Source organism: Alexandromys fortis, unplaced genomic scaffold (genome assembly GCF_014885135.2).
Source record: "Alexandromys fortis isolate MF-2015 unplaced genomic scaffold, M_Fortis_MF-2015_v1.1 scaffold_15, whole genome shotgun sequence".
Classification (NCBI taxonomy): Eukaryota; Metazoa; Chordata; class Mammalia; order Rodentia; family Cricetidae; genus Alexandromys; species Alexandromys fortis.
The window spans coordinates 19,302,474-19,320,320 of NW_026067911.1; the positions used below are offsets into that span (position 1 = coordinate 19,302,474).

The 17,847-nt window shown below is 41.9% G+C and overlaps 1 protein-coding gene across 3 annotated transcripts in view; it reads left to right on the forward strand.

The window, feature by feature from the left end:
- Trpc4 (transient receptor potential cation channel subfamily C member 4) overlaps positions 1-17,847 on the forward strand; it is a 156,497-nt gene that overhangs the window by 66,028 nt on the left and 72,622 nt on the right. For all 3 annotated transcript variants that reach the window (XM_050138482.1, XM_050138484.1, XM_050138481.1), the window contains exon 3: positions 231-749. In XM_050138482.1, the coding sequence (XP_049994439.1) occupies positions 231-749 (519 nt within the window). The remainder of the gene's footprint in view (positions 1-230; positions 750-17,847) is intronic.

Below are 17,847 nucleotides of genomic sequence, written 5' to 3' on the forward strand. Positions count from 1 at the left end.
TTCAAAAAATGATCCCAATTTATTTTGTAGGGAGGATGTTTTATTATATTAGAGTTAAACTTTTTCTTAAATTTTTTGAGGTTTTTTTTGGGGGGGTGGGGTCTGTCCTGCAAGGAAGCATGACAAATGATTTGTGATCCTTGTCCAGCACAGCTGCCCTGCACTGTTTGAAATTCAGAGGCTTTAAGGAACGAGCACGCACCCACTCCTCTTCTCTGCTCTCTTCCCAGGTGCCTCCCATTCTTCTGGATAAGCAGTTCTCGGAATTCACTCCAGACATCACACCTATCATCTTGGCCGCACATACAAATAATTATGAGATAATCAAACTTTTGGTCCAGAAAGGTGTCTCGGTGCCGAGACCCCACGAGGTCCGCTGTAACTGTGTCGAGTGTGTCTCCAGCTCGGACGTGGATAGCCTCAGGCACTCACGGTCCAGGCTCAACATCTACAAGGCTTTGGCCAGTCCCTCGCTCATCGCCCTGTCAAGCGAAGACCCTTTTCTCACCGCCTTTCAGCTAAGCTGGGAGCTGCAGGAACTGAGCAAGGTGGAGAACGAATTCAAGTCGGAATATGAGGAGCTGTCGAGACAATGCAAACAATTTGCTAAGGACCTCCTAGATCAGACACGGAGTTCCAGAGAGCTGGAGATCATTCTTAATTATCGCGATGACAATAGTTTGATCGAAGAACAGAGCGGCAATGATCTTGCGAGGCTAAAATTAGCCATTAAGTACCGTCAAAAAGAGGTGAGTGTTGCCAGACACGGTCCACCAACGAGATAGAATCTCATCCCTGACAAGCCAGCGCTACTCCCAAGTAGTGTTACATTTAACAGCATTTTAATTCTCTTGTAAGCAGGTGGCATTTCATGTTGGCCAGATTTATAATTATCTCCACACTGGAGAATAGTGGTAAGTGGCTCAATAATTGGAAGTTGCTTCTGGCACCTGTGGGAGGAAGGTACATGCGCTCATTTGGAATAAAATGGAAAGCGAACAAATTTTGGATTTTCCCAGGGGGAGAATTTTGACTTTGCCATTGACAAGTCTTGATGGTCGTTTACGGAGTTTGTTGAATTTTCTCATTTACTTAATAAAATTGATTTTATACTGTTCATATATATATATACATATATATGTATATATATATATGAAATATTTTCCTTACAGTTTCATAGGAGGAATAACACATGGGGGTGGGGGTGAGGACTATTAATTAGTTGTAAACTATTTTACTTGAATGTATTATTAGGAATTAATATAAGAAGAGTGTTTTGTTCTTCTGTTTTCTTGCCTTCATGATCTGTCAGGTATAGGAGGCTAAAGACTCAGTGGTGGGAACTTTCCAATGGAATTTTGGCAGATTTTGGTGTTTCCAATGAAGAAATCTAAACCACTCACATCTGTACCCTAGACCCTTAATATCTGTTCCTAGACCACTCATATATGTACCTCTGTACCTAGACTCCTCACATCTGCACCTAGACCCCACACATCTGTACCTGGACCCCTCACATCTGCACCTAGACTACTCACATCTGCACCAGACCCCTCACATCTGTACCTAGATCACTCACATCTGTACCCAGACTACACACATCTGCACCTAGACCACTCACATCTGTCTCAGTCACACTTTCTGTTGGCATGCAGTTTTTAACTCTCCATAAAATATTGGTTTTCTTTCCCTCTTGAATGAAAATAATTATCTATTCCTAAACAAAATGTAGGAAAACTACATAATATGGAAGTGATAGATGGAGGAAAAAATACTATTCAGTCTTATTTTAGTTTTATTAAGATTTATTTTTATTTAATGCATATGCGTGTTTGCCTGAATGTATGTGAACCATATGCATGTCGAACCTGCAGAGGCCTGAAAGCAGAGTCAGAGCCCCCAGAAGCTGGTTGTGACCCGCCATGTACCATGTGGTGCTGAGAACTGAGCATTCTACAAAAGGAGCCAGTACTCTTAACTGCTGAGCAGTCGCTCCAGCCCTGAATTGACTCTGTTTTAAAATGCCCAGTTGCTTTTATGCTGGGCATTGTCTGTTTTGTATCAGCCCCGAAACTTTCCTATTGCTATTTGCTAAGTGTTTCAGATTCAGGATGCCTGAAATTGCTTGCTTGAGTTTTGACTGTTGTCTGGTTCTCACAGCCCCCAGAGACTTACCAAAATCATCCATCCCCACCCTGCCCCCTGTGAGAGATATGGGAGGAGCCATTCTGCTCATTCCCTCTGACTGGAAAACCACTCTCTTTGTTCTGACTTGATCTTGGGGTGCTTATGTTTAAGAATTACGGGCCTATGTCTAAATAATAATAAACTCAATAGTAATAATCGACTAAAGCGATTTTACTGTGCTGCAGTCCAATGAAGTGATGAGAAATTTACTGCAAAATCTGGAGCTCTACTGTGCACGTGGTAGCTTGTGGCATGGGGTGAGGTGATGATGGGTATCATATTTCGGGTCAGGTCGCAAAGATCCCTTGTTCACACCGCTCATGATTCCCTTCCTTTGGTTTATTTAGGAGGGGGTGTTATAGGACTGACTTATGACTCTCAAGGTCATCTGTGCAGTGTTGGTTTTTCCCTTTATACTATTAGTGTCATAAAATCATTCAAATGTTCACATCACAAAACAAAAACCAAAGAGGCAGTCTGCTTGGCTCCCATGTTCATCTTAGCAGCCTCAAATCAGCTCACATTTATTTATCATCATCACCACTATCATCATCACCATCATCATCATCATCACCATCATCATCATCACCATCATCATCATCACCATCATCATCATCATCATCATCATCACCATCATCATCATCATCATCATCATCATCATCATCATCATCATCATCATTTTCCTACACTGATCTTGGCCCTTCTGTTTTTACTTTGCCTTCGGCCCCAGTGACTTTTTGAAAGCCCAGGAAGGAACACGTTTTGATAAACTACAGTATCCTCATGACAGGATGCCTTTAGTGAGACTTAACCCTTTAGGCTACTGAATTCTCGTTTTAAAAAAATGTCCAAGACAAGTAAGTATTTTAATGTGAATTTCTTACGCACATCTGCTTGTGCATGTTGGCTTACAACTCGGTTTCATGTGGCTTAATCATTCATCCCTTTCTTCATTTATTAAACCTTTTGAATGCATTTTACATAAATTCCAGGCAGAGTTCAAGGCGCTGGTCCTGGTGGTGACACAGCTCAGCTCTTCCACACACCTTATACTAAATTAAGAGAGACAGTAAGCAAATTGTTTACTTAATATCTGTTTCTTTAACTCGGATCTTTGAATAAATACTTCATGCCTTCACAAAGTGAACTCACCTTCAAAGTCTGGGGAACAAAAGTCACAGTTTGCATGCCACCATCAAGGTGACTGATTATGCCCAACATCCTTCCTAGATTCCCGTGTTACTCTGCTAATGCACAGCTGTGATCTTGGAGGTAATGGGAGCCGTAAGTACACCAAGATGAAAGACAGGCCAAATAGAACCTGTAATAAGAATATAAGAATTAGTAATGGCCTTTCAGATGAATGTTTCTGAAAAACAGCACATTTTCATTTTCTCCTTTCATCTCTAGATATTTCAGTGCAGAAGGAGAACGGCAATAATGTTTATATGGTAGTTTATGAAATCCTTCATTCGATCTCAGGGAGCAGATTTTTCTCAGACTGTTTGTGAGAGGCAGAGTCACATTGTTTGCCTGATAGCAGTATAAAAATATCCATAATAAAACATTACTCTAGGGTGTACCCTTTAAAATCAGAAATTGGATTTGATGAAACATAATTCTAGATTATCCAGAAGGTATTGCCTTCAAAATATTTGATTTTAAATTTTTGAGCAAGACCACATGTCTGAAATACAACTCCGCTTTGGTGGAATGCCTTGCTTTCGATGTTTTTCTTATAGGTTTTCCTTGGTTTAGCCTAAACAAACTTGAGGTTGGCCTCAGGTCTATGTTTCATTACTTCCCATTAATCTTCGGGCTGGCTAAGTCCTTATTTATTCTCACAGCCCACTTCCCAAGGAATGCATTCTCTCTCTGGGGTGAACATCCTAACTGTATACAACGTAGTGGGTTTCATTTCAAGATTGTCATTACATCGAATGTTAATCTAAGATATCAATTTAAAAACCTTTCAAGGAATTAATGTATTGATGAGTGGATGAGGAATATATTACTGTAAAAACATAGCTTGGTCCCCCTAAAACACCCTTATTATGTACATCCGACATTACATTGTGTTCCTGAATCCCCTTCTCCTTTAGGCTACATTAGGAGTACTCCTGTCTTGCTCACCATGTTCAACTGCCTCTGTAGCAGCTCAAAAACATAGACAACTGAGTGAGGTGAAGAACCTCTCAGATCCGGAGAGTTCTGAGCATGTGTTCTTGTATATTTGTTTGTTTTGCCTGATTAAACGGCAGTGTTTACAGGAACCTCATGAACAGTCATCATAGGAATGCATGCATTGTCTTAGTTTACTTACTATTGGCTTGATAAAAACCTTGACCCCCACATCAATAATTAATCAAGAAAATTCCCATCTGACTTGCCCAACGCCAGTCTTATCAAGGCATTTTCTTAGCTGAGAGTCTCTCTTCCTTGATATCTCTAGCCCATGTCAGCTTGGCAAGAAGTAAGCAATGTATACCTTAATATCATTCGTGCTGGATTGAGATTTGTTCAAATGCTTTTCTAGAAATCAAGCATCTGGATATCTCTTATCTTGCATGTCAGGAATCTGTCCATTTCTGTGAATTAAACTAAAGATGTCAGAGGCATAGAACCTTTGCAAAGCAAACGTTACCTTGCACCGTCATGGGTAACTTTACTGCAGTAGTTGCTATACATGAATCTTAAAACAAGCAAGCAGTGTGAGCTATTTGGGTTTTATTTTATCTTATTAGATAAATTTCCCATTACAGAGAATGAAATGGTGTCAAGTGTTATTAAATGTTGAGCTCTGGGTGCAAATCCAGATCCTAATGGCAAAACATAGTTCTCCTGTTTGCTTATTATATGTGTCGGATAATAATCCTTTTGGTCTCCCTCAGCTGTGACACAGAGAGGGCTAGAACCCAGCATCTGCATCCCAGTGCTGCTCAAAATGGTCAGCCTCACAGTGCTGGAGCAAAGTCAGAACTATAGACTCCATAGCCAGACTGACTCCTCCCATGTAGTAGGTAGGAGAGGGGGGCGTGGCTGGAGACGTGTCTTAGGAAGCTTGTCACTTACTCCCTGGCATGATCTTTGTGGTTGCAGAGTTTGTGAAGGTTAAAATTATTTCTATGCTGTCACTCCAGTTCATAACATCCCTGAATATATGTGGAGAGCTTGACAGATTCCCCAGGTATGTGTATACCTGAGATCTTACTTAGGTTCAGTCACACATCATTGACGACATTGTGAAGAACTAATTTAGCCAGTGAGTACCCTAGATGTTGAATGACAGGAAGCAGAGAAAAGCATCCTACTGAGGGAAAACATCTTCGTGACTGCAGACTTAGCTGAAAAATAATTACTGCAGACTGAATGGCAGGCACACCTAGGTTTAATTTACCTTTTCCTTGACGGAAACTTACCAGCATCAGAGTGGTGTGGAATTAACCTTTGGAATAACCTGACTCGTGGTCTTGTGAGTTAATAAGATTGGTAAAGAGAGAAGGGGAAAACCCTGCTGCAGGATATTTGATTGCACTGCAACACTCCGAGACTATTAATAAAGTTAACCTTGAATCGGGTAGGCAGGGTCAGTGATGAGTTGACCAGAATCAGCCCTAAAGATTTTGGAGCATCCAGGATACGATAGAGGGGCACAGGAAGTAATAGGGAGGGGCTTGGAAGGATGCACCAGCCCTTTTGATCTGGGAAGCCTGAAGACAAGGTCAGTTGGTCATTCCTCTGCCACTTTCTTGCTCTATCGGGATTTTACCCCAATATCTGACTTCTGAGGTTTATTAATAATAGAACAATTTAGGTACATGCTTCAGAAACCCCAAGTTTTGATCACCCTGTTTGTTAAGTCCTCAGCTTCCCCTTCATCTAGTCTTTATTAAAATGAATGAGAAAATGTGAAGATTTGTATCAGTTAGACGAGTCCACTATGTGGGAACTGAGCTGATCCCAGCCCTTGAGGACTCCTTTGCATCCCAGAGCTATGACTTCATATTTCTGGATTATTCTAACTTTCATGATCAAGAAATAATATTGGTTTTAAAGGAAGCATGAGGGTCAAAGTTTCTAGGCCTAAGACTACCCACGGTGAGTGTATCCACAGACACGTGGTGATGAACCCTGATACACTGAGAACAGAGCAGAAAGCACCCAGAGTTTGGAATAAGACCTTCACTTATCATTTTATAAATGACTTACTGCTAATGATAATTTCATCCAAACTATGAATGAATGAATGAACTTATTAAAAATAAACCCCAATTGCCACTATATTCTATAACAAAAATCTACCTCACCTAGATTCCTCAAAAGGTCACCATGTACTTTTGATATGTGGTGGAGGACATTACCACCTCTGTGTCTTTCTGTGATTCCATCTTCCTATTTATCTATCATCTGTCTATCTATCTATCTATCTATCTATCTATCTATCTACCTATCTATCATCTATCCATCATTCATCTATATCTTACCTTGAGGAAGTGTCACTATCTAATGTTACCCCCAAAATAAAGTCATAGAGAAATCAGTGATCACCTCACTTCTGGCGATTTTCTAAGGGTGGTTGGTGGCTTGGTGAGTGATGGTTCTTTCCGCTGAGTGTGAATAACGAAGTAGACTAGGCAGGTGTTAGTTAGTGTGTTTACAAAACCACACTAACTCATAGAAAATGTGTGGAAGGGATCAGCCTTCTTCTAGCTGCCCTGTCGTGGATGCTCCTGGACCGAATTCCAGGGCCCGGCTTCCTTGCTCCGTGTATATGCACAGACCTTCTGTTGCTATGGATCTCAGATTCCCAGATGCGTTCCCTCAGCTTCTTTCTGAGCATCACACATTTGCACATCTCTGTGCCTGCCACCGAGTCATGAAGGAAGCAAATGCCTGTTCAGGGCTTGTCAGGCAGCCGACAGACTATGACAGGTCATTAGGCATTTAATTTAACACTAGATTTTTTAGAGCTTGGAACTCAGTCCCCGCGGGTTTCTTTGAAGCTAATTAAATGACAGTCACCACTTTCTCCTAATTCTTATCTGAATGTAATTACTTCTTTTTTATTCCTTCCACATTAAATTTGTGAATGTGTGTATCTACAATACTCTATAAATGTTGATTCAGTCTTTTCAACTGCACCCATTAAGAAATCACAATTCTACACCCCCAAAACAGAAAGCGGCAAACCTTATCTTTAAATTAGAAACAGTAGTTGGCTTATATTTAATATCACTTCAGATAAATAGGAAAATGATTAAAGATTTATTTCCAAAGAGGTATATGTGTGTAAGAGTTTTCCATGGCAAACTCTAGGCTGATGACGAGGATCTTGAAAACTTGCATTGTGCATTGGATGCCTGCTCGTTCTCCTTGGATGAATGGTGAATTGCTTTCGTGTGTAACCTGATACTTCTGGCCTCATGATGATTGACAAGCAAAAGCTCGCAGGTGGGACGCATTCTGGAGATACATTCCTCTCCTCTGTCAGTGGTTGTGAACCATGGCAGCCATTTCCGCACACATGTGCACACTGAGATTTCAGTATTATTTCCCCAGAGTCCGTGTTTAGTGACGTGTGTTTCCATTGTCACTCATCACTAAGTAGAATTAAGGACTGACTTACTTTTTTTCATATGAACTTATCGTATTCTGGGTCCCCTGGAAAAGAAGAAAATAGGGGTTTCCTTTGGCAATTACTAAAACACAAATAGAAATCCTAATGAATTCTCTGTGGCTCGAACACCTGACTTTCCTCCCAGGTCGTGCAGGAGAGAAGGTTTTCATAGTATCCCTTTCCCTCATTCCCCTTTGATTGCACCAGGAGAGTTCGTTCTAAATAGAAGTTATTTAACGTTGTAATTATTGGAAGCCCAGCTCCCCGGTAAAAGTCCCTAGGACTGATAATGCCCGTGTGATAATTTTGTGCCTTGTCATTCTGACACCAAGCTCCAAAGCTGTTGTTCACAGATGGCTCTTAGGAGGCACACCAGGGTGACATGCTTTTGTTGTTTGTACGATGCCCTTTCTTTGTCAGCTCTGGGGAACAATCGGGACAGTGTATGTCCTTTGCAGCAGAAGTCAGGGTTCCCCACCTGCCTCCGCTCAGGTGCTAGCTAGCTCCCGTGTGTTTGCAAAAGCCTGCCTCTCATTGCCTGCAGCATTAGTTCACTGTTGAATGCTGGATACTGTTGTCATTCTCCATGGCTTTCTCAGTTCACAGTGATTTCGCAGTTACATCTGGGGACACCTCGCCTGGAGCTTCTTTTGCAGCCCCCCCTGAAGTGAAGCTGGGGAGCATGTCAGTAGCTACCACGGCAAAGAGCACAGTGGAAAAGGAAGCATGCAGAGCTCCGGCCAGGAACTACTGGAGAGTCAAGGGATGGTTCCTGTCTTCCTGTGCACACATTTCATGACACTTAAAGTGTCCACCCTGTGCCAAAGTCTAGGAACGGAAAAACAAGCTAGTAGGCACTGGGCCAAGCTTGAGTTGCTTCCAGAACTTTCCTAGAATCTTGAGTCTTATTCTCACTAAAATAATATGATGATGTGTCCTGAGGATACCACCTTAGAGCCCAGGAAAATGGTTCCTAACTTTGCCTAGAGCTTTTATGGGAAGCTTCCAGAAGAAGCCTCCATTGCCATTCTGTGGGAAAGACAGTAGAGGGACCCTGTGAAGAGGAAGCACCCTTCAGCTCTGTGCGGGGGACACCTTCAAGGGGACCCATTCCATTCTCTCTCTCACCTCATGGCCTCCCAAAATCTTTGCAGTGTGTGGTCTAGTTGGTCTAGTCCATTGGCAAGGTTGTGCATCCATCACCAACGACTGCATCTCCAGGCTCTCTCCTCCCTAGCTGGATGTCAGTGATCTCTGCATGACGTCACCCTTCTCTGCAGCTCTTCCAACCTTACCTTTGCTCCTGGGTTGTTGCTCAGTCATTTTTGTGACAGTCCTGTGGAGCAGAGATAGCCCTCTTCAGATTTCTGCTTCACAAGATTGTGTGCTACCGTGGATTTTGTCTGACGGCACTGAATTTTGGAGCCCAGGTAATTAAGCCCCGCTTTTTCTCTCTGGAGCTAGTTTTGTAACTCCTCCTCCATTTCAGGAGTTCGTGCCCTGCCCATATTTTACTATAAATGTTCTTCAGGTCTGTACTCCTCATGAAAATGTGGACCCCATGATGACCAAAACTAGAATTTTTATGTGGTTATATTTAAAAAATTGCAATATCCCTGACACTACTATGAGCTCATAAACACTTTTGGGGTGATTCTTTTCTTTCTTCATGTCAAAATCTATTTTTACGATGCCTGGTGACAGTCACTGCAGGCATTTTATCACTGGACCACTGGAGAAAAGACAGCAGAGTGTGTGTGTCATTTTCTCGACTGTCCCCTCTGTCTACAACACTGGTAGATCTGGGCATAGGCGACAGCAAGAGTGGGTGGTTCCCACGGATTTGGGGTCAGGCGCTCCATAAACACTGAGTAAGCAAATATATGGAGATACAGTTATTTTATGCTAGTGTAAATTCTAATAATGAACAAATCAGGTAACTACTACATATAAGATTAAGTAATTTAAATCATATTTGTTGACACCTAGCTTTATCCATAATATAGTTTGGCTTTTATCTGTTCAGACAGATAAGCTGAGGCTGTTCTTAATGGAGCATCAATCCTGTGATTAAAATTTAGGATCCAAAAATCTTCCAGAGCTGTTTGAATATAACAGGTGTTGGAATATTTCTCTTTAATTGTGCCCCTCTCATACACTTGCCTGTCTTTACAATTCTGCTTTTTCTTACCCTCTTTTATGTCTTCCTGAAACCTCATCACTGTATATCGCTGTCCTGCACTGGGACACGTCAGGAGGCCGTGTCATCTCTATAGCTGCTTTCAGTAATAAAAAGCAATCAAGATCCAGATTGTATAGAGCGCTGGCCTTTAAAGCAAGGCCAGTTTTCTAGCTTCCATGTGTGACTCTACAGACTGAGGGTTTAGTGAGGTCAGCTACTTTGGAGCATATGGGCATGGATATAAAAACAATCAGAGGCCCGTTGTCCATGGATCTCAGAGAAGGAGGAGGTTGAAGAGAGGTACCAATCATAAGAAATAATTGAATTTTAAATGCTGGTGTTTAAATGCTTATAAATGTGGTATTTTGGTGTGCAGGCATTAGAGACTGAAAATCTGCCATGTGTATTATTGTCCTTTACCCCCAAATATTTTTTTCACCTAAGAAAAAGTGAGCAAAATGTTTTTGAAATTAAAAATCACTTTACTCTTGATAATTTGCAGTTAGATTAACATAACCACTCCAACAAACACTTCTGTACATCTCCAGGAACTCGTACATAGTCAGAATCTATCAGAGTCTATATAAAACAAACTAACCACTCAAGCAAGCACTTTTGTACATCGCCATGAGCTTGAACAGTCAGAATCTATCAGAATCTGTATCAAACAAACTAGTTCTAACGCAGCTAGCCTTCCTTTGCTAACTCAAGCCTTCCGAACAGATGGCAGCCTTACCCCCCGCCCTCCGCAGTCCTGTTCCGTAGTCATATTCATAGGGATTTGGCTTATCAAAATGTGATGGAATGATGGCAGAATCCGTCCTGAAAAATGCCAACACCTCCATCCTGCTCACCCGGACCTCGGCTCCCATGGCTGTGCCTTTCTGCCTTTTGTAGCCATGTGCTTTTTCTCATCAACGTTTGATTAAAGTGTCCAGTAATCACTGCAGGTCAAAGGTGAGAAAACCGACAGGAAAAAGTCTCTGGAACTGGAACTCTGAGACTCACTTATGAAAACACTATAATTTTACATCTCAGAGACATCTTTGTTTCCTTTCTGTGGCCTTAAAAGCAATAAAGTTCAATAATAGATTATCTTTGTTTAAAGTGATTCTATGTGTGTACAAATGGTTAAGATACTATGTAACAAAAAGGGTTGGCTTTTCCAATAGAGGCCGGAGAGAAGGCTCAGTGCTTAAGAACACTGGCTAATTTCCCTGAGGACTCAGGTTTGATTCCCAGCACCCACGTGGCAACTCCCAGCCAGCTGTTCCAGGGGGTCTGATGATTCCTTTGGTCTCTACAGTTACTGCATGCACATGGTACACAGACACGCATGCCGGTGAAACACTCGTATACACAGAAGTAAATAAATATTTTTTTTTTAAATTTAAACAATGTAGATTTTCTGAATACCTTAAAAAGAAGCCCATAGTAGGGTTCATTAATGTAAGCAATAATTTAACTGGAAATTAACAATAATGAATGGGAAGCCTGTGGTCAAAGTTTAGAGAATAACTTAATTATAAACAAAATATAGTAGGGGGCTTTTCAGAATGTTAACGGTGTTATTACATGATATTTGACACATGTCGAAAGACCTTACGTAGCATAGAGCTAGCTTCAGTCAGGCGACCATGTATCATCATACATACTATGCATTTCAAAAAGGAAAATGTCCGTTGTTTTCAAACGACTTTGGGTGAGAGATTAGAATGATAAACTAGAATGCCTGCAAACCACGGCACTCTGATAGGTGGAACTAAGGGATGAGAAAATAAAACGCAGTCAGATGAAATTATTTGGAAAACGTTTTGTTCCAAGTCATTTACAAACAAATCTGATAATGATGAAGTCGGGCAGTCTGAACATTGACTTCCATTTCCAAAAGGTAGATTAGTTCTGACCGCCATCCTCACACTGTACGAGTCGCCCACACAAAATAAGTCAATAATAACTGTAAATAAAAGATGATGTAGTGCAAACGCTAAGCATTCCTCTATGACATCACTTCCTTTCAGCAATAGCGTTGAAGAGTGTTTTAAATGTCATTTTTCAGCACCCACCAGGGACAGACCCTTTAACGGTTGGTTGCATTTCTTCAAACATTAAAAAAGTGAGCTCATTACAGCACTTGCTGATTTATTCTTAAGATCTCAGAGGATGTTGTAGTTCAGCTTGTAAACGTTCCCAAAGGTTCATGGACTGAAGGCCTGGCCTCTAGTTGATGCCACTGTTGAACTTCTGGAAATGGGCGGAGGTGGGGTCAGTGGAGGGAGCTGGAAGTGACTGAGCATGTGCCTCTGAGGGAAATATTGAGACAAGTCCTCCACGTTTGCAAGGCCACCAGAATGTTCCACCTCATCCAGAGCCTCAACGCAGTGGACACTGACTGTGGACGGAAACGTGGCAGACGTAAGGAGCCCAGATAAACTGTCCTTCACCTGTGTCATTTTGTCACGCTGTAGAGAAGTGACACGGTGGGGAAGGTTTGGTGGTCCTGGAGATGGCTTCCAGCCTTCGTCAGCCATAAGCAACTGCCCCCTCTATTGGCGCTGTGTAAACCAAGAACGTGCAAGCTGTGTTTTCAGTCATGAGAAACTGCCCTCCATCTGTCTCTTGGCAAGCTCCATGTTTAGTCTGTGGAGTGGAGAGAGGCACTTCTTTGTTTGGGAGACGCTCCTAGTGGGCCATTCTTCAAAATCTTCCAAATACTCACAATAAATATTTTGCCAGGCAGCGGCCAGCAGCTTTTTACATTGCCTTGTGTATCTCTTTGTACATCTCCGACAAGCTCGTGTGTTTATAGATTAGGCCCCACCAGTGATGGAGTTCACCTGCATCTGTGCTTAATATAAAATGCCCAGGAGAGATGGATTAAGAGCATCTCATGGGTTAAGAGCACGTCCTGCTCCTGGAGGAAATGGATTTGATTCCCAGCACCCACGTGGTAGCTTACAAACATCTGTAATGCCGGTTCTGGGAAATCAGAGGCCCTTTTCTGGCTCCCACAAATGACAGGCATACACCTGGTATGCATGCGTGAATGAAGGCAAAAACTCAAGCACAAATAGAATAATATTTTACAAAATGCCTAATACTAATGGTTTGAAATGGAATATGTTAAGAATGTATGTGAGTAAAAATTTCTTTAATAATATGGCAAATGTATTCAAATAAAACTTGGCAAGCAACCTACTCCTGGGTTAAAATATAAAACATTAATTTCAATACGTTAGTAAGTCTCTTACTATCTGGACTGCTGGCATATAGACATTTATTTGTACCATTTCTTAAATACCAATTATACTTATTTTAAAAATTTGCAAACTTTAGTCTACCTAGGTAAGATTTCTTATAAAAAATGTTCATTACACAATAGCATGTAAGTAAGTACTCATTAAACCGTCCAGAAAGTTATTTCTGTGAAGAAAATACAGTTTCAGGGGGGAAACAGCCCAGCTGCTTGTCTCTCCGAGTCAGCTAAAGGGCAGATGTGGGTTTTATGACTCGAAATAAGAAGATGTCTACTACCCCCATCCCTTTGGGTCTGCACCAAGCAGCGGTACCTCTCTGTATCCTGTTCTAGTGAATGTTCCCAGGATGAGGGCTGTGATATGTGGGGTGGGAGCTGGGCTCAATGTTACAGAACTGGCCTCAGCCGCACTATATTGTGATTGGGTCCCATCACTGGGGAAAGTCTCTCCATATTCCTCTAGTATTTATTTATCTTGCATGGGGGATAAAAGGAAAATGGCTCTTTTTATGTTTAAGCACTAAAGTATGACCTGATCACTGAGTGAAACTTGAGATGTTTAAGGAGCAAACCATTCTTGGGATGGCCAGGGACATCCTGGCCTTTCCGGCCTCCTGCAGGGTACCCATGTTCCCATTTCCATGGCCCTTTCCATAGTCTAGCCATCCTGAAGCAAACTGATGACCAAGAACACTGCAGAGCCTCCTAATCTGTCCCCCTCTCCCTTGGGACGACACTGAGCTTACACAGAACCCAGTACAATCCCATTTTCAGGTCAGATGGCTTCTCCAGCTTCACTCTCGTTCCCCATGTGGTGTGACATATGAACAAGGTTTTGGAGTTAGTGGGTGTATTTGTGGGAAGGGCACAGAAAGATAGAATCAATCGTTTTTATTCGTGTCCCTGCAAGCCTTCTGTAGATGTTTGCAACCATTCGCGTCTGCCCTCAGTAGTAGTTTGAAGTCATTCTGAAATGGCATCCTTCTGAGACAGGGGGTCACTATTTTCTCTTTGCTCCTTGGTTTTCAGAAACTTTACTATAAAGTGTTGTAATGTTAACTCGATTTGTGACATAACCAGGCCAGCTTGAAGATAAACAATTATATCTTTACTTAGTATAAGGGGAAACTCACGCCACGAGAATGGGAAGTCCAAGCTCTGCTGTGTCCCGCGGGAATCACCCAGAGACAGCGAGCACCTGGTCCATCCCAGTTTCTCTTCCTGGGCTCCAGGTAGCCACGCCTTAATTAGGTTTCACTTCTTAGAGGGGATTGGTTAACAAAGCTTCCCCCATCAAAGTGTCCGGGCATAATTTTCTGTTTTAAAGCTTTCGATTTTTCTAAAACTTTGATTTTGTGTCTATCACCACTTTAGAAAACTTTAAGACATTATTCAAATTAGTTATTTCTCTGATTTTCCTCCCCTTCTCCCTCCCTCCCTTCCTTCCTCCCTCTCTCCCTCCCTTTTTTCTATCTTTCTTGCTGTTTACCATTGGTTTGAGTTTTGAGAAAAGGTTTTAGAATGTAGCCCAAACTGTCCTGGGATCCACGATCTTCCTGCCTCGGCCCTGCACGCTGGGGTCATTGTGATCGCATTGTACCCAGCTCTTTCCTGTTCTGAGGCTTTTGACATCGCCCCCGCACACTAACATTTGTTTAGCATTTTTCTTTCTTCCTCAGATGGGATCATGTCTGTCCATCTGTGTTCACACTGACTTGTTCTCCCCTGTCACCCCCCATTGTGCTGTCAGAGCTCATTCAGGAGTATTCTTAAACTTTGGGTATTTCAGTTTTCAGTTCCTAACTGCCTGCATATCTCTTGTACGGTTTTTATATATCTGGTGGAATGTGTTGATATGTTACTTTTCCCCTTTGCTTTTCTGAGCCCTGTGAAGACATTAATGCTCTCTGGAGTCCTCATCTGCTAAGTTCATTCTGAGCCACCCCAGGCAGATTGCCCTGAACTTTCCCATTTGCCTCTGAAGAGATCTTGGTTTTGCTTCTCATTTTTGAAGGTGACGTATAATAACCTCAGCTCGATTCCTCGGCCCCTCTTTAGCCTTGTACTTGCAGACTCTGCTCTGTACATGCACAATTCAAGAGCCCACACAAACTTGCCTCTCGGGCTCTCGCCGTGGAATTTTCTCCTCGTTTCCCAGCAGATGCGCCTGCCCAAATCTTAGCCTCTGTTTCTATAGGTCAGAATTATTCTGGATTTCAGATCTCCTTGCTCTATGTTATAGAACACGTATAGACCATTCTCAGGCTGACAGCCATCCCAAACACCAACCATCGTTAACCACAACATCAGTGAAAGAAGGGAAACCCATTGCTCCATGCCTTAGATCTTTTATGAGAATCTTCCTGGTCTTTATTAATTTACAGACCCATGGTTGTTTCCATTTTGTTTTGTACTGAGTCCAGTTCTTACTCTTCGGAAGCAAAGGTGGTCTAGTATACTAGCCTGTCGATTTGCCAGGGCCTCCAGAACAAGATGACACACGCTGGATATTTTAAAGAATAGTAATTGCTTTCTTCAAACTGTCAAGAGAGACCGGAAGTCGCAGATCACGGTGTAGATGTTTTCTACAGATCACAGTGTTTCTTGTTTTCTGTCTTTTACTCCCCAGAGCTTGCTCTCTGTGGCTAACAGGCGGGCCTTCCTCCTGGGGTCCTCACTCTTAGCTCTCTGCTTCTTCTCACACGCCTACCTCTGGTCTGACTGCAATCACATCTGGAGGTTCAGGAACTCAGAACTCACGCCCCTGAAGCCACAGGACCAACCAGGAGGTTCTAGGATACCACGACAGGCAGAGATGTTGGACAGGACAGGAATTTCCCAAGTTCTAGTTGAGTCTCCAGGGTTCCTATTTGCTGTGGGATAATTCTCTTGTGCACTGTGAAGATTTGTCACTTGTATTGGTTTAATAAAACACCAATTGGCCAGTAGCCAGGCAAGAAGTGTAGGTAGAACAACCAGACTAGGAAAATTCTGGAAAGGGGAAAGGCAGAGGCACAGTCCCCAGTCAGATGGCAGAGGAAGCAAGATGAGACTGCCTCACTGAGAAAGTATACCAAGTCATATGGCGATACATGGATAGGGATTATGGCTTAATTTAAGTTGTAAGGGGTAGTTAGTAACAAGTCTGAGCAAGAGGCCCAACAGTTTATAATGAATATAGGCCTTTGTCTGTTTATTTGGGACTAAATGACTTTGGAACCGGGGAGACAGAAACCTCTATCTATAACTATTCAGTATATATTCTGTGCGCCAAAATTCCCAAAAATTCATGTTAGAACATAAATGTGCTCCCATCCCTATAAAGTACCCCATCTACACTATCAGCTGTGATAACAATGCCCACATTAAGTGTATATCAGTCTCTACATACCCTCTACCGTAATGGAAAATACCAACACCACAAACAAGAGCATTACTTTGGAAATACCTACTTTATTCTTAATGACTAATGATGGCTTCTGCTGAGTTTGTTTTTCCTTTCCTCTCTGGGGTCTGTCACATGCTGGGGTCCCTGCCATGGTGTATAGTGGCTCTCAGTTTCACTCTGAGGATAGCCATGGCCTTCACAATGCCACCATATCTCTCATTCTCTGTTAGGTATATGACATACTGGCACGCTGTGTGCTGTTTCTGGTTTGTTTTGTTTTATTGCCTGGCTCCTACAGTTAGAAGGCAAACTATAAGATGCCCTTCCTCCTCTGTTCATGGCAAGATCTGCAGTGTCTAACACACAGCTGCACCCTGGTGGATGAGTAACACAAAGTTGTTGAGTTAATCAAAGCAAGAGTCCAGGATTCTCTTCTCGAAAATGAGTAACTCAGAAGAATATCACAACAAACACCGAGATGTGAATCATTCTTTTCATAGATTATGAATCATATGCCGAGAAACATTCTTCCAATATGTGTGGTTCTTTAGATTAGTGATGCTATTGGTATTTTGTTGTTACAAACAAGATTTTAGACTGAAACTATTCAGACATCTTTGGTATACTTTAATATTAAGGAATGAATAGCATTTGAAATAGAGATTTAGAGCAGAGGTTTTCAACCTTCCTCATGGTGTGACTCTTTAATACAGTTCTTTGTTGTTGTGGTGACACCAACCATAAAACTATTTCCATTACTACTTCATAACTGCAGTTTTGCTACTGTGATGAACACGAATGTAAATGTTTTTGGAGATAGAGGTTTGCTAGAGGGGTTACGACTCCTAGGTTGAGACCCTCTGATTTACATACTGTGAGCTGATAAAACTGAAAAGAAACTCCATTTCTAATACTACCCACTCTGCTTCCTCTCAAAGCATTTTCTAACATCTCCATTTAATGGCTGTTTACTTTTAGGGGTTAAAAAAAACTCTGACCTCTTAAATCCTTAAACTTAGGTAAGAAATAAATTATTTCTAACTTTAAAAAATAGTTTTGAATATTTCTCTGTCTTATGAATACAAAAGATAGTTGGGAAATAAGTCACACTCTCCCAAGTGTCAAGCCCCTCAAGTTTTGTTCATCAAGCCCATCTGCTGACAATGTCACACCCTCCCCATATCTCCGGCGCCTGAGTGGACCTGTGTTCAGTTAGA